The sequence below is a fragment of the Nerophis lumbriciformis genome, linkage group LG29 (assembly GCF_033978685.3).
Source record: "Nerophis lumbriciformis linkage group LG29, RoL_Nlum_v2.1, whole genome shotgun sequence".
Taxonomy (NCBI): domain Eukaryota; kingdom Metazoa; phylum Chordata; class Actinopteri; order Syngnathiformes; family Syngnathidae; genus Nerophis; species Nerophis lumbriciformis.
This window is the reverse complement of record NC_084576.2, coordinates 23,440,244-23,467,352: the sequence shown is the minus strand read 5'-3', so window position 1 is coordinate 23,467,352 and position 27,109 is coordinate 23,440,244. Positions and strand designations below refer to the sequence as shown.

The 27,109-nt window shown below is 36.6% G+C and overlaps 1 protein-coding gene across 1 annotated transcript; it reads left to right on the top strand.

Annotated features, from left to right (window-relative positions):
- Positions 1–818: 818 nt before the first annotated feature.
- On the top strand, positions 819–26,986 carry LOC133571769 (troponin T, fast skeletal muscle isoforms-like). Its single transcript, XM_061924252.1, has 12 exons — positions 819–918; positions 1,097–1,294; positions 4,411–4,428; positions 4,757–4,775; positions 4,861–4,906; positions 4,993–5,109; positions 11,205–11,282; positions 14,202–14,315; positions 26,016–26,128; positions 26,235–26,325; positions 26,402–26,442; positions 26,763–26,986. Exons 1-12 carry the CDS (start codon positions 819–821, stop codon positions 26,797–26,799), a joined length of 972 nt encoding a protein of 323 aa, XP_061780236.1. The 3' UTR covers positions 26,800–26,986.
- The last annotated feature ends 123 nt before the right edge of the window (positions 26,987–27,109 follow it).

The following is a 27,109-nucleotide window of genomic DNA, read 5'->3' as shown; positions in this document are numbered from 1 at the left end:
GATTCATCGCTGAACGTGATTGGTTGATCAGTGATTGGCAATATGATTGATCAGGACGACTGGGAAGGTTCCAGAAGGCGTTCGGTGTTTCCGCTGATATTTTAGCCGCAGTCGTTTTTGGCAGCTGTCGTCGCAGCTAAATTTAAAGCGTCTGCATTTTTGCAGCATAGAATCTTCTAGTAGGTGCCATCGGACCCGAGACGTGTGTGTGTGTGTGTGTGTGTGTGTGTGTGTGTGTGAGAGGGGGGTGGTCTCCCTTGAAATAAAAAAAAAAGGGAACGCCGTGGTGCAGTTGGGAGAGTGGCCGTGCCAGCAACCTGAGGGTTCCTGGTTCGATCCCCACTTTCTACCAACCTCGTCACGTCCATTGAGTCCTTGAGCAAGACACTTCACCCTTGCTCCTGATTGGTGGTGGTTAGGGCCTTGCATGGCAGCACCCGCCATCAGTGTGTGAATGGGTGAATGTGGAAATCGTGTCAAAGCGCTTTGAGTACCTTGAAAGGTAGAAAAGCACTATACAAGTATAACCCATTTACCAATTATAAACATGGCGGCCTGGTGTGTGTTGCAGGTTGCCAAGTCCACTTTCAACATGTCCGACAACGAGGAAGTGTAAGAACACCTTCGGCCTCACCTTTACATTTCACCTTTAGGCCCCGCCCCCCTTGACCATGTTTTGTCTCCTTGTGTCCGCAGCGACCAGGGTGAGTACGCGCCGCCTGCTCCACGGTCGGTAGTGCTCGTCCGCTCTAGAACCTTCTCGTGTGCGCCCCTGACCTTCGACCCCCGGCGGCGGGGGCGCACACGACATTTCTAGCATGGCGCGGTGTAGCATGAGCGCCCGCATGGGTCCCGGCGTACTCTTACCATCATCTTCTTCTCCTCCTTTTATTCCTCCGCCCCCTGAAGAGTACGACGGTAAGAACCTTCACAATAAAACATGCTCGTGGGTTATTCCCCCCCCCTCGTCCTCTGGCACGCCGCTAACGCACCAGGCGCCATCGACCTTTGACCCCTCCCATAACAGCCAGCCTGTCTCTGCTAAACTCCTCCCCTCCCCTCTGCCCCCCCCCCCCCCCTCCCTCCTCTTTCCATTAACGCCGCTCCCCCCACCCCCGACCCCTCCTTCCCCGTGCTGCATGCCGTGTAGTAGAGGAAGAGGAGGAGCTAGTAGAGGAAGTAGAGGTGTCGCCTGGGGCGGAGGATGAAGCCGAGGTAGAACCAGAACCGGAACCGGAAGCGGAACCAGAAGCGGAACCAGAAGCTGAGGTAGACGCTGAGGCTGAGCTTGAAGGTATGTGGCATGGCGGGGGGGTTATTCTATCATCCTTTCCCACAGAACAGTCAGACACCACCAATCATGCTAATCATGCTAATGCTAACTTACCTTCCTTTCACCTCTGGACATCTTGGATCAACGTCAACAACATGAGCGTATGTGTTTGTCTTTTTTTGCTAGTTAGCTATGCCAAAGCCAAACATGCTACGCTGGCAGCTTCGGCTTGTACGACATCATCATTGCATACATTGTGCACGTTCAAGATGCTAAAAACAACCCAGTATGGGTCAATATATTCGAATGCTAATTATTAGAGGGGTCCCGGTCTGATGTTGATGTCCAAAATTGGTCCGATACCAGCAGTCCTGTTTGTGCAAAAGTCATTTACAAAAAGGTAAACATGCTAGGCTACTAGGAGCTAGCAGCTACACAGCAGCTAAGCACACAATAGCACACAAGCTAGACATACGTAATAATCATTAAAAGTATAAAATGGCACATTTGTCAATATAAACAAGTATCAAATAATTATAGTTGCATATTACTTACACATAAAAAATCTCTGGGCAAGTTTTTTTTAGAATCCTTGTTTTTCTTTTAGATCCAGTAACAAACGTGTCCGCATCATTCAATTTACTGTCATGAGCTTGACTTAATGAATTATTGCGGCCACTAGATGTTGCCAATACACAAATTACTAATATACAGCACATTTTATTTTATTTTATTTTATTTTATTTTATTTAGTTTTAGTTGATTTATTAATTGTTATTCAATTTCAATTTAAAGACAGCATCTGTCCGTTCCATACAGTAAATAATCAATATTCCTCCAATAAGCACATAAGGTTGGTGTTTCCTTCTATTTTACTAAAGTCATCTACAAAAAGGTAAAAATGCTAGGCTACTAGGAGCTAGCAGCTACACAGCAGCTAAGCACACAATAGCACACAAGCTAGACATACGTAATAATCATTAAAAGTATAAAATGGCACATTTGTCAATATAAACAAGTATCAAATAATTATAGTTGCATATTACTTACACATACAAAATCTCTAGGCAAGTTTTTTTAGAATCCTTGTTTTTTTTAGATCCAGTAACAAACATGTCCGCATCATTCAATTTACTGTCATGAGCTTGACTTAATGAATTATTGCGGCCACTAGATGTTGCCAATACACAAATTACTGATATACAGCACATTTTATTTTATTTTATTTCATTTCATTTTATTTTATTTCATATTTTTAATAATTGTTATTCAATTTCAATTCAAAGACAGCATCTGTCCGTTCCATACAGTAAATAATAAATATTCCTCCAATAAGCACACAAGGTTGGTGTTTCCTTCTATTTTACTAAAGTCATCTACAAAAAGGTAAACATGCTAGGCTATAGACTACTAGGAGCTAGCAGCTACACAGCAGCTAAGCGCACAATAGCACACAAGCTAGACATACGTAATAATCATTAAAAGTATAAAATGGCACACTACTAAATGATACAATGTACAAGTGCTGCTGATATCAAATCAATGTCAGTATCAGCACATACTCAAGGTATCATATCGGAAGTGGAAAAGTTTTATCGGGACATCCTTTCTTAATAGTGTGATATCTAACATTGGGTCGACTATTTTGTTTTCAAAAAAGCAATTTGATTTATCGTCCATGATTGCTTTTATTTGTTGTAATCTGATGATCCACCAGACGTTTTGTCTTCCTTATTGTTGATATATTTTTTTTCAATTTTTATTTTTAGCAACCTTTGCGAGGAAAAATATGTTTAGCATTTTAACGCGCTACATCAAGGTGGGCTTGTTTATTTCCTGACTTCATGTTTATCAGCCATGATGGTAGCGATACTAAGCTAATCTGTCACGCTGACAGCGCGATGTTTAAGCTAATTCATCACGACAGCAACGTGATGGTAGCGATGCTAAGCTAATTCATCACGACAGCAACGTGATGGTAGCAATGCTAAGCTAATTCATCACGCTAGCAACATGATGGTAGTGATGCTAAGCTAATTCATCACGACAGCAACGTGATGGTAGCGATGCTAAGCCAATTCATCACGCTAGCAACGTGATGGTAGCGATGCTAAGCTAATTCATCACGATAGCAATGTGATGGTAGCGATGCTTAGCTAATCCGTCGTGCTAACAGCGCGATGGTAGCGATACTAAGCTATCCCATCACGCTAACAGCTCGATGGTAGCAATGCTAAGCCAGCATGATGGTAGCCATGCTAAGCAAATCATCACGCTAACAGTGCGATGGCAGCGATGCTAAAATAATCTGTCACGCTAACAGCGCGATGGTAGCGATGCTAAGCTAGTCCATCACGCTAAGAGCGCGATAGTAGCGATGTGAAGCTAACTCATTACGTTAACAGTGCGATGGTAGCGATGATAAGCTAATCAGCGCGACGGTAGTGATGCTAAGCTAATCCATCACACTAGCAGCGTGATGGTAGTAATGCTAAGCTAATCATCACGCTAACAGCGCGATAGTGGCAATGCTAAGCTAATCATCACGCTAACAGCGCGATGGTGGCGATGCTAAGCTAATCATCACGCAAACAGCGCGATGGTGGCGATGCTAAGATAATCATCACGCTAACAGCGCGATGGTGGCGATGCTAAGCTAATCCATCACACTAGCAGCGTGATGGTTGTGATGCTAAGCTAATCCATCACACTAGCAGCGTGATGGTAGTGATGCTAAGCTAATCATCACGCTAACAGCGTGATGGTGGCGATGCTAAGCTAATTATCACGCTAACAGCGCGATGGTGGCGATGCTAAGCTAGTCATCACGCTAACAGATTGATGGTAGTGATGCTAAGCTAATCATCACGCTAACAGTGCGATGGTAGTGATGCTAAGCAAATCATCACGCTAACAGCGCGATGGTGGCGATGCTAAGCTAATCATCACGCTAACAGCGCGATGGTGGCGATGCTAAGCTAATCATCACGCCAACAGCGCTGTCTACCTTGTGCCATGTGACCGTGGAGTCACCACGAGTTAGCAAGTGTGTTTTTATCTACTTAGCACTGTGCTAACGTAGCGAGCTAACTGTGTTGTCCATTCTGCTTTTGTTTTCCGACGCTTGCTGCATGCAGAGGCCGTAGAAGAGGAAGGTACGTTGTTTTTCTTCAACATGAACCCAAACATCTCAGTCCTTGTAGTTTAGGGATGCTAAGGAGCATTTAGGAGGTCTGGTGGGGGAAAAAAAGGGTGACAGAATAGGACATGCTAGCTGGTGTGAGCCCGCCGTCCACTCGTCTGGTGCATGGCGTGACGCGGCCGCTCCCCGGGGGGGCCATGTGACCATGGCGGCTCTCCGTAGAAGAAGATGGAGGATTTCTAGCATCTTGTTCACCACCTTTGTTTGCTGTCTAACCCCCTTAATTGTACTTGTGTCCCCCCCCCCCGTCCTCTTCGCCACCGCCGTCTTCACTCCTCCAGAGGAGAGGCCAAAGTACAAGTGAGTTCCTCCTCGGGTCACATGACACGCACGTGGACGCCCCGTGATGATGTTCTCGCTGACCTTCCTCTTTTCCCTCCGCCAGGCCCTCCGGTCCGAAGATCCCCGATGGCGAGAAAGTGGACTTTGACGTGAGTGTTTGTTTTCCCGGCGAGGCGGCGTGCGTGTTTGTTGTTCTTGGTCCTCATACATGGTGGTCGTGGTGTCCGCCGTGCAGGACATCCAGAAGAAGCGTCAGAACAAAGACCTGGTGGAGCTGCAGACCTTGATCGAGGCTCACTTTGAATGCAGGAAGAAGGAGGAGGAGGAAATCATCGCCCTTAAAGACAGGATTGTGAGTCTCCTCAGCCAATCACTTCGCAGCATATATGTGTGTGTGTGTGCGTGTGTGTGCGTGTGCGTGTGCGTGTGTGTGTGTGTGTGTGTGTGTGTATCTATATATATATATATATATATATATAACACATATATATATATATATATATACATACTGTATATATACATATATATGTATGTGTGTATATATGTGTGTGTGTGTGTATATGTACAGGTAAAAGCCAGTAAATTAGAATATTTTGAAAAACTTGATTTATTTCAGTAATTGCATTCAAAAGGTGTAACTTGTACATTATATTTATTCATTGCACACAGACTGATGCATTCAAATGTTTATTTCATTTAATTTTGATGATTTGAAGTGGCAACAAATGAAAATCCAAAATTCCGTGTGTCACAAAATTAGAATATTACTTAAGGCTAATACAAAAAAGGGATTTTTAGAAATGTTGGCCAACTGAAAAGTATGAAAATGAAAAATATGAGCATGTACAATACTCAATACTTGGTTGGAGCTCCTTTTGCCTCAATTACTGCGTTAATGCGGCGTGGCATGGAGTCGATGAGTTTCTGGCACTGCTCAGGTGTTATGAGAGCCCAGGTTGCTCTGATAGTGGCCTTCAACTCTTCTGCGTTTTTGGGTCTGGCATTCTGCATCTTCCTTTTCACAATACCCCACAGATTTTCTATGGGGCTAAGGTCAGGGGAGTTGGCGGGCCAATTTAGAACAGAAATACCATGGTCCGTAAACCAGGCACGGGTAGATTTTGCGCTGTGTGCAGGCGCCAAGTCCTGTTGGAACTTGAAATCTCCATCTCCATAGAGCAGGTCAGCAGCAGGAAGCATGAAGTGCTCTAAAACTTGCTGGTAGACGGCTGCGTTGACCCTGGATCTCAGGAAACAGAGTGGACCGACACCAGCAGATGACATGGCACCCCAAACCATCACCCAACCATGCAAATTTTGCATTTCCTTTGGAAATCGAGGTCCCAGAGTCTGGAGGAAGACAGGAGAGGCACAGGATCCACGTTGCCTGAAGTCTAGTGTAAAGTTTCCACCATCAGTGATGGTTTGGGGTGCCATGTCATCTGCTGGTGTCGGTCCACTCTGTTTCCTGAGATCCAGGGTCAACGCAGCCGTCTACCAGCAAGTTTTAGAGCACTTCATGCTTCCTGCTGCTGACCTGCTCTATGGAGATGGAGATTTCAAGTTCCAACAGGACTTGGCGCCTGCACACAGCGCAAAATCTACCCGTGCCTGGTTTACGGACCATGGTATTTCTGTTCTAAATTGGCCCGCCAACTCCCCTGACCTTAGCCCCATAGAAAATCTGTGGGGTATTGTGAAAAGGAAGATGCAGAATGCCAGACCCAAAAACGCAGAAGAGTTGAAGGCCACTATCAGAGCAACCTGGGCTCTCATAACACCTGAGCAGTGCCAGAAACTCATCGACTCCATGCCACGCCGCATTAACGCAGTAATTGAGGCAAAAGGAGCTCCAACCAAGTATTGAGTATTGTACATGCTCATATTTTTCATTTTCATACTTTTCAGTTGGCCAACATTTCTAAAAATATATATACCGTATATGTGTGTGTGTGTATACATCTATATATATTACACATGTATACATACACACACACGTGTGTGTGTGTGTTTTTGTATGTGGTATATATAGGGACGGCGTGGCGCAGTGGAAGAATGGCCGTGCGCGACCCGAGGGTCCCTGGTTCAATCCCCACCTAGTACCAACCTCGTCATGTCCGTTGTGTCCTGAGCAAGACACTTCACCCTTGCTCCTGATGGGTGCTGGTTAGCGCCTTGCATGGCAGCTCCCTCCATCAGTGTGTGAATGTGTGTGTGAATGGGTAAATGTGGAAGTAGTGTCAAAGCGCTTTGAGTACCTTGAAGGTAGAAAAGCGCTATACAAGTACAACCCATTTATCATTTTATCATTTATGTATATGTGTATATGTATATATGTGTGTATATATATGTATATTACACATATACGGTATACATATACCGGTACACACATATATACATATATGTGTGTATATATATATATATATATATATATATGTATATATTACATATATATGTATGTATATATATATATGTAATATATATACACATATATACATAAATGTATATATGTCTGTATATATATGCATATATATGCAGACATATATACATAAATGTATATATGTCTGTAAATATGTATGTATGTATATATGTATATATATATATGTATGTATATACTGTACATATGTGTGTGTATTCATATATATATATAGATATATATATATATATATGTGTGTGTATATATGTATACATATGTGTGTATATGTGTGTGTGTGTATGTATATACCTGTATTTAAATATACAGTGTGTATATATACATGTGTATATATGTAAATATGTAAACTGTATATATATACCTGCATTTAAATATATATGTGTATATATATATATATGTATATATATATATATATATATATATATATATATATATATGTGTATATATGTATACTGTATATATATGTGTGTGTGTATATATATATACATATATATATATATATACAGTATATATTTATATTTATATATATATATATATACAGTATATATTTATTTTTATATATATATATATATATAGTTATATATATATATATATATATATATGTATATATATATATATATATATATATATACATATATATATATATATATATATATATATATATATATATATATATATATATATATATATATATATATGTATACCGTCACAATGAACACACCAAATGTAAAACATCAACATAAATACTTCATAATACATAATGATATGTAATACATAACCTTCTTCAAATGTAAACACCAAAGATCCTCTATTTGACAGCCATGCTCTGCTGTCATTGCGTAAAATATCAAAATTCTTCATCAAAGATCCTCTAAATGAAAAGAGAATTTTGCTGTTTTTACCAAAAACATTAAAAATATTCGTCAAAGGTCTTCTATATGACAGAAACACTGCAGTTATTAATGAAATTAGTAATGTTGGTCAAAGATTATCTGTAGGACAAGAACATTTCTTTATGAAAACGTTAAAAATGTTAATCAAAGATCCTCTACGTGACAGGAACCGTGCGGTTTTTAACAAAAGCATTACTAATGTTGGTCAAAGATCATCTAAAGGACAATCTTTTTTTTTTAATGAAAACGTTAAAAATGTTAATCAAAGATCTTCTATATGCCAGGAACCCTGCGGGTTTTAACGAAAGCATTAACAATGTTGGTCAAAGATCCTCTAAATGATAGGAGCAGTGTGTGTGTTTTTTAATCAAAACATTAGAATTGTTAGGCAAAGATCCTCTATATAACAGGAACACTGCGGTTTTTAACGAAAGCAAAAATAATGTTGGTCAAAGATCTTCTATAGGACAAGAACATTTTGCTGTTTTTTATGAAAACGTTAAAGTTGTTAGTCAAAGATCCTCAATATGACAGAAACACAGCGGTTTTTAACAAAAGCATTAATAATATTGGTCAAAGATCCTCTAAATGACAGGAGCATTCTGCGTGTGTTTTTTTTCCTATGAAAACTTTTAAAATTTTAGCCAGAGATCCTCTATATGACAGGAGCAGTCTGACATTTCTTAATGAAGACGTTACAAATATTAGTCAAAGATTTTCTATACGACAGGAGCTAATGAAAATATTTACAATATTAGCAAATAGCCTCCATCCATGACAGAAGCACTCTGTGGTTTTTAATGAAAAATATTTAATAAAAACATTACAAATGTTAGTCAAAGATCCTCTTTATCACAGAAGCTAATGAAAATGTTTCAAATGTTAGAGACGAAGATTATTTATATGGCAGGAGCACTCTTTGGTTTCTAAGGAATACGTTAGTCCAAAGATTGTCTATACAACAGGAGCTTATGAAAACATTAAAAAAATGTTAGTCAAAGATTGTTTGTATAACAGGAGATCGTAAAAAACATTACAAATGTTAGTCAAATGTTTTCCATATGACAGGAGCTAGTGGAAACATTATACATGTTAGTCAAAGATTGTCTATATGACAGGAGCTAGTGAAAACATTACAAATGTTAGTCAAAGATTGTCTATATGACAGGAGCTAGTGAAAACATTACACATGTTAGTCAAATATTGTCTATATGACAGGAGCTATTGAAAACATTACAAATGTTAGTCAAAGATTGTCTATATGACAGGAGCTCGTGAAAACATTACAAATGTTAGTCAAAGATTGTCTACATGACAGGAGCTAGTGAAAACATTACAAATGTTAGTCAAAGATTGTCTATATGACAGGAGCTAGTGACAACATTACAAATGTTACTCAAAGATTGTCTATATGACAGGAGCTAGTGACAACATTACAAATGGTAGTCAAAGATTGTCTATATGACAGGAGCTAGTGAAAACATTACACATGGTAGTCAAAGATTGTCTATATGACAGGAGCTAGTGAAAACATTACAAATGTTAGTCAAAGATTGTCTATATGACAGGAGCTAGTGAAAACTACAAATGTTAGTCGAAGATTGTCTATATGACAGGAGCTAGTGAAAACTACAAATGTTAGTCAAAGATTGTCTACATAACAGGAGCTAGTGAAAACATAACAAATGTTAGTCAAAGATTGTCTACATGACAGGAGCTAGTGAAAACAGTATAAATGTTAGTCAAAGGTTGTCTATACGACAAGAGCTAGTGAAAACATTACAAATGTTAGTCAAAGATTGTCTAAGTGACAGGAGCTCGTGAAAACATTACAAATGTTACCCAAAGATTGTCCATATGACAGGAGCTAGTGAAAACATTACAAATGTTAGTCAAAGATTGTCTATATGACAGGAGCTAGTGAAAACATTACAAATTTTAGTCAAAGATTGTCTATATGACAGAAGCTAGTGAAAACATTACACATGTTAGTCAAAGATTGTCTATATGACAGGAGCTAGTGAAAACATTACAAATGTTAGTCAAAGATTGTCTATATGACAGGAGCTTGTGAAAACATTACAAATGTTAGTCAAAGATTGTCTACATGACAGGAGCTAGTGAAAACATTACAAATGTTAGTCAAAGATTGTCTATATGACAGGAGCTAGTGACAACATTACAAATGTTAGTCAAAGATTGTCTATATGACAGGAGCTAGTGAAAACTACAAATGTTAGTCGAAGATTGTCTATATGACAGGAGCTAGTGAAAACTACAAATGTTAGTCAAAGATTGTCTACATAACAGGAGCTAGTGAAAACATAACAAATGTTAGTCAAAGATTGTCTATATGACAGGAGCTAGTGAAAACAGTATAAATGTTAGTCAAAGGTTGTCTATATGACAAGAGCTAGTGAAAACATTACAAATGTTAGTCAAAGATTGTCTATGTGACAGGAGCTCGTGAAAACATTACAAATGTTACCCAAAGATTGTCCATATGACAGGAGCTAGTGAAAACCTTGCAAATGTTAGTCAAAGATTGTCTATATGACAGGAGCTAGTGAAAACATTACAAATTTTAGTCAAAGATTGTCTATATGACAGGAGCTAGTGAAAACATTACACATGTTAGTCAAAGATTGTCTATATGACAGGAGCTAGTGAAAACATTACAAATGTTAGTCAAAGATTGTCTATATGACAGGAGCTCGTGAAAACATTACAAATGTTAGTCAAAGATTGTCTACGTGACAGGAGCTAGTGAATACATTACAAATGTTAGTCAAAGATTGTCTATATGACAGGAGCTAGTGACAACATTACAAATGTTAGTCAAAGATTGTCTATATGACAGGAGCTAGTGAAAACATTACACATGTTGGTCAAAGATTGTCTATATGACAGGAGCTAGTGAAAACATTACAAATGTTAGTCAAAGATTGTCTATATGACAGGAGCTAGTGAAAACATTGCAAATGTTATATTGCAGGAGTGAAAAAGTAAAAAGTGTTGGTCATGTGATGAAGTGAGGGTGATGTCACAGTTGGAAAGCTGTCATGTGATTGGAGCAAAAGTGTTTGAGGTCACGCCTCTTTCTTTGTCCACTTCCTGTAGGACAAGCGTCGTTCTGAGAGGGCGGAGCAGCTGAGAGTGAGAACTGAGAAGGACAAGGAGCGTCAGACCAGACGTGAGGTTCGTCTTCTTCCTCTTTCACCAGGAAGTCACTGGAGGATCCTCCTCATTGTCATGTTGTTGTTGTTCTTCTTCTTCTTTTTGGTGTTCTTCTTTTGCTTTTTGTTGTTCTTGTTGTTGCATTGCCATGTTGTTGTTGTTGTTCTTGTTGCATTGCCATGTTGTTGTTGTTGTTCTTGTTGCATTGTCATGTTGTTGTTGTTCTTGTTGAATTGCCATGTAGTTGTTGTTGTTCTTGTTGCATTGCCATGTTGTTGTTCTTGTTGCATTGTCATGTTGTTGTTCTTGTTGTATTGTCATGTTGTTGTTCTTGTTGTATTGCCATGTTGTTGTTGTTCTTGTTGCATTGCCATGTTGTTCTTGTTGCATTGCCATGTTGTTGTTGTTCTTGTTGCATTGTCATGTTGTTGTTGTTGTTCGTGTTGCATTGTCATGTTGTTGTTGTTGTTCTTGTTGCATTGCCATGTTGTTGTTGTTCTTGTTGCATTGCCATGTTGTTGTTGTTGTTCTTGTTGCATTGCCATGTTGTTGTTGTTGTTCTTGTTGCATTGTCATGTTGTTGTTGTTGTTCTTGTTGCATTGCCATGTTGTTGTTGTTGTTGCTTTGTCATGTTGTTGTTGTTGTTCTTGTAGCATTGTCATTTTGTTGTTGTTGTTCTTGTTGCATTGCCATGTTGTTGTTCTTGTTCTTGTTGCATTGCCATGTTCTTGTTCTTGTTGCATTGCCATGTAGTTGTTGTTGTTGTTGCATTGCCATGTTCTTGTTCTTGTTGCATTATCATGTTCTTGTTCATTTTGTTATTTTTTGTTGTTCGTGTTGCATCATCATGTTGTTGTTGTTTCATTGTCATGTTGTTTTTGTTGTTTAATTGTCATGTTGTTGTTCTTTGTTGTTGCATCATTGTGTTGTTTCATTGTCATGTTGTTGTTTCAATGTCTTGGTGTTGTTCTTCTTTTTCTTGTTGCATCAACATGTTTTTTCTTTGTCACGTTGTTGTTCTTTTGTTGTCGTTCTTTTTGCTGTTCTTGTTGCATGTTGTTCCATTGTCATGTTGTTGTTATTTTTGTTGTTGTTGAGGTTTCATTCTCATGTTGTTCTTTTTGTTGTTGTTGTTCTGGTTGCATCAACCTGTTGTCTCATTGTCATGTTGTTGTTGTTCTTTTTGGTGTTCTTTTGCTTTTTGTTGTTGTTCTTGTTGCATTGCCATGTTGTTGTTGTTGCATTGTCATGTTGTTGTTGTTATTCTTTTCGTTATTGTTGTTGTTGTTCTTGTTTCATCATCATGTTGTCGTTGTTTCATTGTCATGTTGTTTTTGTTGTTTCATTGTTATGTTGTTGTTCTTTGTTGTTGCATCATCATGTTGTTTCATTGTCATGTTGTTATGTTGGTTGTTGCATGATCATGTTGTTGTTCTATCATCATCATGTTTCATTGTTGTTGATGCTGCATCGTTATGTTGTTTCATCATCATGTTGTTGTTGCTTCATCATGTTGTTGCTTCATTGTCATGTTGTTGTTGTTGCTGCATTGTTATGTTGTTTCATTGTCACGTTGTTGTTGTTGCATCAATATGTTGTTTCATTGTCACGTTGTTGTTGCATCATCATGTTGTTTCATTATGTTGTTTTTGTTGTTGCTTCATCATCATGTTGTTTCATTGTCATGTTATCATTGTTCTTGTTGCATGATCATGTTAATGTTGTTTCATTGTCATGTTGTAGTTCTTGTTGCATCATCATGTTGTTGTTTCATTGTCATGTTTTTGTTCTTGTTGCATCATCATGTTGTTGTTGTTTCATTGTCATGTTTTTACTGTTCTTGTTGCATGATCATGTTAATGTTGTTTCATTGTCATGTTGTAGTTCTTGTTGCATCATCATGTTGTTGTTTCATTTTCATGTTTTTGTTCTTGTTGCATCATCATGTTGTTGTTGTTTCATTGTCGTGTTCTTTTCTTGTTGCATCAACAAGTTATTGCTGCTTCATTTTCATGTTGTTGTTCTTTTGTTGTTGTTGTTGCATCATTATGTTGTTTCATTATATTGTTTTTGTTGTTGCTTCATCATCATGTTGTTTCATTGTCATGTTATTATTGTTCTTGTTGCATGATCATGTTAATGTTGTTTCATTGTCATGATGTAGTTCTTGTTGCATCGTCATGTTGTTGTTTCATTGTCATGTTTTTGTTCTTGTTGCATCATCATGTTGTTGTTGTTTCATTGTCATGTTGTTGTTTCATTGTTGTGTTCTTTTCTTGTTGCATCAACATGTTATTGCTGCTTCATTCTCATGTTGTTGTTCTTTTGTTGTTGTTGTTGTTGCATCTTTAAGTTGTTTCATTATATTGTTTTTGTTGTTGATTCATCATCATGTTGTTTCATTGTCATGTTGTTATGTTGGTTGTTGCATGATCATGTTGTTGTTCTATCATCATCATGTTGTTTCATTGTCATGTTGTTGTTGATGCTACATCGTTAAGTTGTTTCATCATCATGTTGTTGCTGCTTCATCATGTTGTTGCTTCATTGTCATGTTGTTGTTGCTGCATTGTTATGTTGTTTCATTGTCACGTTGTTGTTGTTGCATCGTCATGTTGTTGCATCGTTATGTTGCTTCATTGTCACGTTGTTGTTGCTTCATCATGTTGTTGCTTCATTGTCATGTTGTTGTTACTGAATTGTTATGTTGTTTCATTGTCACGTTGTTGCTTCATTGTCATGTTGTTGTTGTTGTTGTTGCAGCGTTATGTTGTTTCATTGTCACGTTGTTGATGCATCGTCATGTTGTTGTTGTTGCATCGTTATGTTGTTTCATTGTCACGTTGTTGTTGCATCGTCATGTTGTTGTTGTTGTTGTTGTTGCATCGTCATGTTGTTGTTGTTGTTGCTGCATCGTCATGTTGTTGTTGTTGTTGCAGGAGGAGAGGAGGATCAAGGAGGAGTCTGATGCTAAGAAGAAAGCTGATGAAGAAGCTAAGAAGAAATCTGCATTTTCCAACCTGGGCTCCAACTACGGCAGCCACCTGCAGAGAGTATGTGTTACCATGGCAACTGGGTCTGCATCAGCATCACTCGCCTCTACAGCAATACTTCTACACCTTACTTGACAAAACAACTAGTAGTATTTATTTGCAGGCTTATCACAAGAGAGGAGGAAGGGAGTAGTACTGTTAGAATAAGTAGAGTATTACATTGATAGTATACTGTAGTACTACTACTAGTAGTGTATTTTGTATGATACTTAACTAGTAGTAGTATTAATATAAGTTGAGTGTTGTCTAAGTACTTTACTGTACTACTGCTTGTAGTAGTAGTAGTAGTGGTGTTTGTATAATAATTAGTTGTAGTAGTGTAAGTCTAAGTTAAGTGTTGCAAAAGTACTATCCTCTACTACTAGTAGTAGTGTTAGTAAAAGTTTAGTGTTGTACTGTACTAGTAGTATTTGTAGTATTTGTATGATAACTGATTAGTAGTCATGTTAGTATACGATGAGTGTTGCATAAGTACTATCTTGTACTAGTAGTAGTAGGAGTTGTATTCGGTTTGTGTAATACTTAAGTAGTTGTAGTGTTAGTATACATTGAGTGTTGTATAAGTACAGTACTACTAGTGTTAGTATAAGTTGAGTTTTCTACTATACTAGTAGTAGTAGTAGTAGTGCTGGTATAAGTTGGGCGTTGTATAAGTAGTAGTAGTACTACTAGTAATGTTGGTCTAAATAGAGTATTGCATAAGTACTAGTAGTAGTAATAATGATGTATAAATAGTGTTGCATAAGTAGTAGTAGTGTTAGTGTTGGTCAAAATAGAGTGTTGAATAATTACTGGTAGTGGTAATGTTGGTATAAATAGTGTTGCATAAGTACTAATGGTAGTATTAGTATTAGTGTTGGTCTAAATAGAGTGTTGTATAAGTACTAGTAGAAGTAGTTATAATGTTGGTATACATAGTGTTCTACAAGTAGTAGTAGTAGTGTTGGTCTAAATAGAGTGTTGTATAAGTACTAGTAATAGTAATGGTGGTATAAGTTTGGTGTCGAATAAGTACTACTGGTAGTAATGTTGGTATAAGTTGGGTGTCATGTAAGTACTAGTAGTAGTAATGTTGGTATAAGTTGGGTATAATATACTGTAAGTACTAGTAGTAGTAATGTTGGTATAAGTTGGGTGTCATATACTGTAAGTACTAGTAGTAGTAATGTTGGTATATGTTGGGGGTCATATAAGTACTAGTAGTAGTAATGTTGGTATATGTTGGGTGTCATAGAAGTACCAGTAGTAGTAATGTTGTTATAAGTTGGGTATAATATACTGTAAGTACTAGTAGTAGTAATGTTGGTATAAGTTGGGTGTCATAAGTACTAGTAGTAATAATGTTGGTATAAGTTGGGTGTCATATACTGTAAGTACTAGTAGTAGTAATGTTGGTATAAGTTGGGTGTCATATAAGTATTAGTAGTAGTAATGTTGGTATAAGTTGGGTGTCATATAAGTACTAGTAGTAGTAATGTTGGTATAAGTTGGGTGTCATATACTGTAAGTACTAGTAGTAGTAATGTGGATATAAGTTGGGTATCATATATTGTAAGTACTAGTAGTAATAATGTTGGTATAAGTTGGGTGTCATAAAAGTACTAGTAGTAGTAATGTTGGTATAAGTTGGGTGTCATATACTGTAAGTACTAGTAGTAGTAATGTGGATATAAGTTGGGTATCATATATTGTAAGTACTAGTAGTAATAATGTTGGTATAAGTTGGGTGTCATAAAAGTACTAGTAGTAGTAATGTTGGTATAAGTTGGGTGTCATATACTGTAAGTACTAGTAGTAGTAATGTTGGTATAAGTTGGGTGTCATATAAGTAGTAGTAGTAATGTTGGTATAAGTTGGGTGTCATATACTGTAAGTACTAGTAGTAGTAATGTTGGTACAAGTTGAGTGTCATATAAGTACTAGGAGTAGTAGTAATGTGGATATAAGTTGGGTATCATATACTGTAAGTAGTAGTAGTAATGTTGGTGTAAGTTGGGTGTCATATACTATAAGTACTAGTAGTAGTAATGTTGGTATAAGTTGAGTGTCATATAAGTACTAGTAGTAGTAGTAATGTGGATATAAGTTGGGGATCATATACTGTAAGTAGTAGTAGTAATGTTGGTGTAAGTTGGGTGTCATATACTATAAGTACTAGTAGTAGTAATGTTGGTATAAGTTGAGTGTCATATAAGTACTCGTAGTAGTAATGTTGGTATAAGTTGGGTGTCATATACTGTAAATGCTAGTAGTAGTAATGTTGGTACAAGTTGAGTGTCATATAAGTACTAGTAGTAGTAGTAATGTGGATATAAGTTGGGTATCATATACTGTAAGTAGTAGTAGTAATGTTGGTGTAAGTTGGGTGTCATATACTATAAGTACTAGTAGTAGTAATGTTGGTATAAGTTGAGTGTCATATAAGTACTCGTAGTAGTAATGTTGGTATAAGTTGGGTGTCATATACTGTAAGTACTAGTAGTAGTAATGTTGGTACAAGTTGAGTGTCATATAAGTACTAGTAGTAGTAGTAATGTGGATATAAGTTGGGTATCATATACTGTAAGTAGTAGTAGTAATGTTGGTGTAAGTTGGGTGTCATATACTATAAGTACTAGTAGTAGTAATGTTGGTATAAGTTGAGTGTCATATAAGTACTAGTAGTAGTAGTAATGTGGATATAAGTTGGGGATCATATACTGTAAGTAGTAGTAGTAGTAATGTTGGTATAAGTTGGGTGTCGTATAAGTACTAGTAGTAGTAATGTTGGTATAAGTTGGGTGTCATATACTGTAAGTACTAGTAGTAGTAATGTGGATATAAGTTGGGTATCATATATTGTAAGTACTAGTAGTAATAATGTTGGTATAAGTTGGGTGTCATATAAGTACTAGTAGTAGTAGTAATGTTGGTATAAGTTGGGTATCATATACTGTAAGTACTAGTAGTAGTAATGTTGGTATAAGTTGGATGTCATATAAGTACTAGTAGTAGTAGTAATGTTGGTATAAGTTGGGTGTCATATACTGTAAGTACTAGTAGTAGTAATGTTGGTACAAGTTGAGTGTCATATAAGTACTAGTAGTAGTAGTAATGTGGATATAAGTTGGGTATCATATACTGTAAGTAGTAGTAGTAATGTTGGTGTAAGTTGGGTGTCATATACTATAAGTACTCGTAGTAGTAATGTTGGTATAAGTTGAGTATCATATAAGTACTAGTAGTAGTAGTTATGTGGATATAAATTGGGGATCATATACTGTAAGTAGTAGTAGTAGTAATGTTGGTATAAGTTGGGTGTCATATAAGTACTAGTAGTAGTAATGTTGGTATAACTTGGGTGTCATATACTGTAAGTACTAGTAGTAGTAATGTGGATATAAGTTGGGTATCATATATTGTAAGTACTAGTAGTAATAATGTTGGTATAAGTTGGGTGTCATAAAAGTACTACTAGTAGTAATGTTGGTATAAGTTGGGTGTCATATACTTTAAGTACTAGTAGTAGTAATGTTGGTATAAGTTGGGTGTCATATAAGTACTAGTAGTAGTAGTAATGTTGGTATAAGTTGGGTGTCATATACTGTAAGTACTAGTAGTAGTAATGTTGGTACAAGTTGAGTGTCATATAAGTACTAGTAGTAGTAGTAATGTGGATATAAGTTGGGTATCATATACTGTAAGTAGTAGTAGTAATGTTGGTGTAAGTTGGGTGTCATATACTATAAGTACTAGTAGTAGTAATGTTGGTATAAGTTGAGTGTCATATAAGTACTAGTAGTAGTAGTAATGTGGATATAAGTTGGGGATCATATACTGTAAGTAGTAGTAGTAGTAATGTTGGTATAAGTTGGGTGTCATATACTGTAAGTGCTAGTAGTAGTAATGTTGGTACAAGTTGAGTGTCATATAAGTACTAGTAGTAGTAGTAATGTGGATATAAGTTGGGTATCATATATTGTAAGTACTAGTAGTAATAATGTTGGTATAAGTTGGGTGTCATATACTGTAAGTACTAGTAGTAGTAATGTTGGTATAAGTTGGGTGTCATATAAGTACTAGTAGTAGTAGTAATGTTGGTATAAGTTGGGTGTCATATACTGTAAGTACTAGTAGTAGTAATGTTGGTACAAGTTGAGTGTCATATAAGTACTAGTAGTAGTAGTAATGTGGATATAAGTTGGGTATCATATACTGTAAGTAGTAGTAGTAATGTTGGTGTAAGTTGGGTGTCATATACTATAAGTACTAGTAGTAGTAATGTTGGTATAAGTTGAGTGTCATATAAGTACTAGTAGTAGTAGTAATGTGGATATAAGTTGGGGATCATATACTGTAAGTAGTAGTAGTAATGTTGGTGTAAGTTGGGTGTCATATACTATAAGTACTAGTAGTAGTAATGTTGGTATAAGTTGAGTGTCATATAAGTACTCGTAGTAGTAATGTTGGTATAAGTTGGGTGTCATATACTGTAAGTGCTAGTAGTAGTAATGTTGGTACAAGTTGAGTGTCATATAAGTACTAGTAGTAGTAGTAATGTGGATATAAGTTGGGTATCATATACTGTAAGTAGTAGTAGTAATGTTGGTGTAAGTTGGGTGTCATATACTATAAGTACTAGTAGTAGTAATGTTGGTATAAGTTGAGTGTCATATAAGTACTCGTAGTAGTAATGTTGGTATAAGTTGGGTGTCATATACTGTAAGTACTAGTAGTAGTAATGTTGGTACAAGTTGAGTGTCATATAAGTACTAGTAGTAGTAGTAATGTGGATATAAGTTGGGTATCATATACTGTAAGTAGTAGTAGTAATGTTGGTGTAAGTTGGGTGTCATATACTATAAGTACTAGTAGTAGTAATGTTGGTATAAGTTGAGTGTCATATAAGTACTAGTAGTAGTAGTAATGTGGATATAAGTTGGGGATCATATACTGTAAGTAGTAGTAGTAGTAATGTTGGTATAAATAGTGTTGCATAAGTACTAATGGTAGTATTAGTATTAGTGTTGGTCTAAATAGAGTGTTGTATAAGTACTAGTAGAAGTAGTTATAATGTTGGTATACATAGTGTTCTACAAGTAGTAGTAGTAGTGTTGGTCTAAATAGAGTGTTGTATAAGTACTAGTAATAGTAATGGTGGTATAAGTTTGGTGTCGAATAAGTACTACTGGTAGTAATGTTGGTATAAGTTGGGTGTCATGTAAGTACTAGTAGTAGTAATGTTGGTATAAGTTGGGTATAATATACTGTAAGTACTAGTAGTAGTAATGTTGGTATAAGTTGGGTGTCATATACTGTAAGTACTAGTAGTAGTAATGTTGGTATATGTTGGGGGTCATATAAGTACTAGTAGTAGTAATGTTGGTATATGTTGGGTGTCATAGAAGTACCAGTAGTAGTAATGTTGTTATAAGTTGGGTATAATATACTGTAAGTACTAGTAGTAGTAATGTTGGTATAAGTTGGGTGTCATAAGTACTAGTAGTAATAATGTTGGTATAAGTTGGGTGTCATATACTGTAAGTACTAGTAGTAGTAATGTTGGTATAAGTTGGGTGTCATATAAGTATTAGTAGTAGTAATGTTGGTATAAGTTGGGTGTCATATAAGTACTAGTAGTAGTAATGTTGGTATAAGTTGGGTGTCATATACTGTAAGTACTAGTAGTAGTAATGTGGATATAAGTTGGGTATCATATATTGTAAGTACTAGTAGTAATAATGTCGGTATAAGTTGGGTGTCATAAAAGTACTAGTAGTAGTAATGTTGGTATAAGTTGGGTGTCATATACTGTAAGTACTAGTAGTAGTAATGTGGATATAAGTTGGGTATCATATATTGTAAGTACTAGTAGTAATAATGTTGGTATAAGTTGGGTGTCATAAAAGTACTAGTAGTAGTAATGTTGGTATAAGTTGGGTGTCATATACTGTAAGTACTAGTAGTAGTAATGTTGGTATAAGTTGGGTGTCATATAAGTACTAGTAGTAGTAGTAATGTTGGTATAAGTTGGGTGTCATATACTGTAAGTACTAGTAGTAGTAATGTTGGTACAAGTTGAGTGTCATATAAGTACTAGGAGTAGTAGTAATGTGGATATAAGTTGGGTATCATATACTGTAAGTAGTAGTAGTAATGTTGGTGTAAGTTGGGTGTCATATACTATAAGTACTAGTAGTAGTAATGTTGGTATAAGTTGAGTGTCATATAAGTACTAGTAGTAGTAGTAATGTGGATATAAGTTGGGGATCATATACTGTAAGTAGTAGTAGTAATGTTGGTGTAAGTTGGGTGTCATATACTATAAGTACTAGTAGTAGTAATGTTGGTATAAGTTGAGTGTCATATAAGTACTCGTAGTAGTAATGTTGGTATAAGTTGGGTGTCATATACTGTAAGTGCTAGTAGTAGTAATGTTGGTACAAGTTGAGTGTCATATAAGTACTAGTAGTAGTAGTAATGTGGATATAAGTTGGGTATCATATACTGTAAGTAGTAGTAGTAATGTTCAGAGGTGGGACCAAGTCATTGTTTTGCAAGTCACAAGTAAGTCTCAAGTCTTTGCCCTCAAGTCCGAGTCAAGTCCCGAGTCAAGACAGGCAAGCCCCGAGTCAAGTCCAAAGTCAAGACTGCAAAGTCTCAAGTCAAGTCCTAAGTCCTGCATTTTGAGTTTCGAGTCCTTTCAAGTCCTTTTAACCACAGACTAATATATTAACACAGATTGTGTATGCTTTTCAAACGCTGTATTTATTTATTAAAACAAGTGCATTTTAAATTGCAGGAAAGAAAATTGTGCTGACATTGCACTTTATAATAGCACTATTAACCAGTCATTTTAAACATTAACTCATTCCTTTACAGAACAAACACATTGAAAAATAAAGTGCAAATGTACTTATTTGTACAAAAGTGTTAACATTGAAAAAACATGACATATACGTGAACATAACAAAAAAGTTGTACTTTTTATATGTCAGGGCCCTATGCTGCATTGCATTTGCAAAAGACCAAATTAGCCAAGAGTCTGTCAGTCATTTGTGCACGATGGGGGCGTAGTATGATGCCACCATGGCTGAAAACTCGCTCCACTGGAGCACTGGAGGCAGGCACTGCCAAGACTCTCATGGCCACTCGGAACAGTGAAGGAAGAGTCTTCATGTTCAATGCCCAGAACAAAAGGGGGGAGAGAGTTGTTTTGGGTTGGTGCACTACTTGTAAGTGTATCTTGTGTTTTTTATGTTGATTTAATTAAAAAAAGAAAAGAAAAAAAAATATTTCTTGTGCGGCCCGATACCAATCGATCCACGGACCAGTACCGGGCCGCGGCCCGGTGGTTGGGGACCACTGAGGTAAACAACCAACAGTATGTCAGAAAGCTAGCTAAAACGGTACACATATTCATAATATAGTATACATTTTAACTGACCTTTATTTTACTATTTTTGTCTTTTTTTAGGTGGCTAAAATACGCGGTGCTGCTGACCGCCGTCTAACGTTACGTGTGATGTATTGACTAACGTAACCCTGCTTAAAAAAAAATCACTGAACAAAAAGTATGAATAAGGTAGTTAACTGCAACAGATTCCCGTGTTTGCAATAACGTTATAACGTTAGCAGTGAGTTTATAGCCTCACTGATTTAACTACACAGCAAATAAACATCGTCGTCTTACATTCAAAACTTACCGTTCTTTGTGCAACTTCAAATGCCGGACGAAGTTGGAAGTTGTTGCCTCTCCATCAGTAATTTTCGAACCGCATGTGTTGCATACTGCAAACCGTTTTGTGTTGACCACCTCGTAATTTTTATACCCAAACAAAATTATTTTAGGTATCATTTTTTGTTCACTGGCGTGTGGTTTGGACATGTCTTCTTCGTTGGTTGTCCTGCAATTTGATTGGATGAATGCTGTGTGATGAAAACAAAGTAGCTCTAATTTGATTGGCTGTTGTACTGAGACCACACCAGCTGACACACGCAACGCTGATAGACAAGTACACAATGAAAAATACGGAGCGCTCCCGAATAACTTTTTCATCTTTGGGTTTTGGGGAAAGTAGCAAGTCATGTCAAGTCATGTCAATTCAAAAGGCTCAAGTCCAAGTGAAGTCACAAGTCATTGATGTTAAAGTCGAAGTCGAGTTGCAAGTCTTTTTACATTTTGTCAAGTCGAGTCTAAAGTCATCAAATTCATGACTCGAGTCTGACTCGAGTCCAAGTCATGTGACTCGAGTCCACACCTCTGGTAATGTTGGTGTAAGTTGGGTGTCATATACTATAAGTACTAGTAGTAGTAATGTTGGTATAAGTTGAGTGTCATATAAGTACTCGTAGTAGTAATGTTGGTATAAGTTGGGTGTCATATACTGTAAGTACTAGTAGTAGTAATGTTGGTACAAGTTGAGTGTCATATAAGTACTAGTAGTAGTAGTAATGTGGATATAAGTTGGGTATCATATACTGTAAGTAGTAGTAGTAATGTTGGTGTAAGTTGGGTGTCATATACTATAAGTACTAGTAGTAGTAATGTTGGTATAAGTTGAGTGTCATATAAGTACTAGTAGTAGTAGTAATGTGGATATAAGTTGGGGATCATATACTGTAAGTAGTAGTAGTAGTAATGTTGGTATAAGTTGGGTGTCGTATAAGTACTAGTAGTAGTAATGTTGGTATAAGTTGGGTGTCATATACTGTAAGTACTAGTAGTAGTAATGTGGATATAAGTTGGGTATCATATATTGTAAGTACTAGTAGTAATAATGTTGGTATAAGTTGGGTGTCATATAAGTACTAGTAGTAGTAGTAATGTTGGTATAAGTTGGGTATCATATACTGTAAGTACTAGTAGTAGTAATGTTGGTATAAGTTGGATGTCATATAAGTACTAGTAGTAGTAGTAATGTTGGTATAAGTTGGGTGTCATATACTGTAAGTACTAGTAGTAGTAATGTTGGTACAAGTTGAGTGTCATATAAGTACTAGTAGTAGTAGTAATGTGGATATAAGTTGGGTATCATATACTGTAAGTACTAGTAGTAGTAATGTTGGTACAAGTTGAGTGTCATATAAGTACTAGTAGTAGTAGTAATGTGGATATAAGTTGGGTATCATATACTGTAAGTAGTAGTAGTAATGTTGGTGTAAGTTGGGTGTCATATACTATAAGTACTCGTAGTAGTAATGTTGGTATAAGTTGAGTATCATATAAGTACTAGTAGTAGTAGTAATGTGGATATAAATTGGGGATCATATACTGTAAGTAGTAGTAGTAGTAATGTTGGTATAAGTTGGGTGTCATATAAGTACTAGTAGTAGTAATGTTGGTATAACTTGGGTGTCATATACTGTAAGTACTAGTAGTAGTAATGTGGATATAAGTTGGGTATCATATATTGTAAGTACTAGTAGTAATAATGTTGGTATAAGTTGGGTGTCATAAAAGTACTACTAGTAGTAATGTTGGTATAAGTTGGGTGTCATATACTTTAAGTACTAGTAGTAGTAATGTTGGTATAAGTTGGGTGTCATATAAGTACTAGTAGTAGTAGTAATGTTGGTATAAGTTGGGTGTCATATACTGTAAGTACTAGTAGTAGTAATGTTGGTACAAGTTGAGTGTCATATAAGTACTAGTAGTAGTAGTAATGTGGATATAAGTTGGGTATCATATACTGTAAGTAGTAGTAGTAATGTTGGTGTAAGTTGGGTGTCATATACTATAAGTACTAGTAGTAGTAATGTTGGTATAAGTTGAGTGTCATATAAGTACTAGTAGTAGTAGTAATGTGGATATAAGTTGGGGATCATATACTGTAAGTAGTAGTAGTAGTAATGTTGGTATAAGTTGGGTGTCATATACTGTAAGTGCTAGTAGTAGTAATGTTGGTACAAGTTGAGTGTCATATAAGTACTAGTAGTAGTAGTAATGTGGATATAAGTTGGGTATCATATATTGTAAGTACTAGTAGTAATAATGTTGGTATAAGTTGGGTGTCATATACTGTAAGTACTAGTAGTAGTAATGTTGGTATAAGTTGGGTGTCATATAAGTACTAGTAGTAGTAGTAATGTTGGTATAAGTTGGGTGTCATATACTGTAAGTACTAGTAGTAGTAATGTTGGTACAAGTTGAGTGTCATATAAGTACTAGTAGTAGTAGTAATGTGGATATAAGTTGGGTATCATATACTGTAAGTAGTAGTAGTAATGTTGGTGTAAGTTGGGTGTCATATACTATAAGTACTAGTAGTAGTAATGTTGGTATAAGTTGAGTGTCATATAAGTACTAGTAGTAGTAGTAATGTGGATATAAGTTGGGGATCATATACTGTAAGTAGTAGTAGTAATGTTGGTGTAAGTTGGGTGTCATATACTATAAGTACTAGTAGTAGTAATGTTGGTATAAGTTGAGTGTCATATAAGTACTCGTAGTAGTAATGTTGGTATAAGTTGGGTGTCATATACTGTAAGTGCTAGTAGTAGTAATGTTGGTACAAGTTGAGTGTCATATAAGTACTAGTAGTAGTAGTAATGTGGATATAAGTTGGGTATCATATACTGTAAGTAGTAGTAGTAATGTTGGTGTAAGTTGGGTGTCATATACTATAAGTACTAGTAGTAGTAATGTTGGTATAAGTTGAGTGTCATATAAGTACTCGTAGTAGTAATGTTGGTATAAGTTGGGTGTCATATACTGTAAGTACTAGTAGTAGTAATGTTGGTACAAGTTGAGTGTCATATAAGTACTAGTAGTAGTAGTAATGTGGATATAAGTTGGGTATCATATACTGTAAGTAGTAGTAGTAATGTTGGTGTAAGTTGGGTGTCATATACTATAAGTACTAGTAGTAGTAATGTTGGTATAAGTTGAGTGTCATATAAGTACTAGTAGTAGTAGTAATGTGGATATAAGTTGGGGATCATATACTGTAAGTAGTAGTAGTAGTAATGTTGGTATAAGTTGGGTGTCGTATAAGTACTAGTAGTAGTAATGTTGGTATAAGTTGGGTGTCATATACTGTAAGTACTAGTAGTAGTAATGTGGATATAAGTTGGGTATCATATATTGTAAGTACTAGTAGTAATAATGTTGGTATAAGTTGGGTGTCATATAAGTACTAGTAGTAGTAGTAATGTTGGTATAAGTTGGGTATCATATACTGTAAGTACTAGTAGTAGTAATGTTGGTATAAGTTGGATGTCATATAAGTACTAGTAGTAGTAGTAATGTTGGTATAAGTTGGGTGTCATATACTGTAAGTACTAGTAGTAGTAATGTTGGTACAAGTTGAGTGTCATATAAGTACTAGTAGTAGTAGTAATGTGGATATAAGTTGGGTATCATATACTGTAAGTAGTAGTAGTAATGTTGGTGTAAGTTGGGTGTCATATACTATAAGTACTAGTAGTAGTAATGTTGGTATAAGTTGAGTGTCATATAAGTACTCGTAGTAGTAATGTTGGTATAAGTTGAGTATCATATAAGTACTAGTAGTAGTAGTAATGTGGATATAAGTTGGGGATCATATACTGTAAGTAGTAGTAGTAGTAATGTGGGTATAAGTTGGGTGTCATATAAGTACTAGTAGTAGTAATGTTGGTATAAGTTGGGTATCATATATTGTAAGTACTAGTAGTAATAATGTTGGTATAAGTTGGGTGTCATGTACTGTAAGTACTAGTAGTAGTATTTGTTTGCAGGCTGACCAGAAGAGAGGAGGAAAGAAGGAGACAGAAAGAGAGAAGAAGAAGAAGATCTTGGCTGCCAGACGTAAACAACTCAACATCGACCATCTTAATGAAGACAAACTCAGGTATACAACGCAATATTTGTCATATATACATGACATCTACATCTGTAGTTAGAAATATGTATGTATGTATGGAAAAGTAGTCATAGATGTAATTGTTGTGTTTCAGGGATAAGATCAATGAGTTGTACGACTGGATGTGTCAGCTGGAGTCTGAGAAGTTCGACCACACAGAGAGACTGAAGAGGCAGAAGTATGAGGTGAGTTATCATCCTCATCATCATCATTATCTTCATCATCAGAGAGTCACTGATGACTTGTTTGCGGCCCCTGCAGGTCACCACCCTGCGCAAGAGAGTGGAGGAGCTGAGCAAGTTGTAAGTAACGCCAAGCGTCTCCTGAGCTGCAGCGCCACTGCTGGTGTGGAGGACACATGACAGACGCTAGAAAGGAGAATTGACATTTAGAAAAAAACAATGATGATTGTGTGTACTAAATACTTGAATAATAACTGAATTTGGCTGAGGTGAAATATGAAAATGTATAACAAATGAAGATGTTAGCTTCACACTTTACTGTCACCATGACAACAAATCCAAATGTTATTTTTCTGTTTATTATCATTATTCTGTTTGAGTCATTTCTGATTAGCATGGTTGCTAATGCTAACACGCCTTCTGTCTGTGACGTTCCGCAGCAGCAAAAAGGGAGCCGCCACCCGCCGCAGGAAGTAAGTACCTCGTCAGCTGAGAAGACGCCATGACGTCGCGCTGCGGTTGCATCATCATCTTCATCATCCTCACCCTCATCCTCATCACGCTTGCCATCGGGAGCCTTGAGCTGCTGTGCGATAACCTTTGACCTCCTGGCCCTGCGCCGTTTGGTTGTCAGAGTTTTTGTAAATAAAGTTTGACTCTTCAAGCTGCCACCGTCACTCCTTTGTCAGTAAAGTTCTGTTTCTGTCTGACCTGCCGGTGGCGCTAGAGCACAATAACATGCACTTTACCACATGCTCGCTCTACAGGGTCAAGCATGGGAAGTAAA

Coding starts and splice junctions, on each gene's coding strand:
- LOC133571769 (XM_061924252.1), top strand. CDS start 819: ATGGCGCGGTGTAGCATGAGCGCCCGCATGGGTCCCGGCGTACTCTTA. Junction 14,316..26,015: donor ACGGCAGCCACCTGCAGAGA/GTATGTGTTACC, acceptor ATTTGTTTGCAG/GCTGACCAGAAGAGAGGAGG. Junction 26,326..26,401: donor TGAAGAGGCAGAAGTATGAG/GTGAGTTATCAT, acceptor CGGCCCCTGCAG/GTCACCACCCTGCGCAAGAG.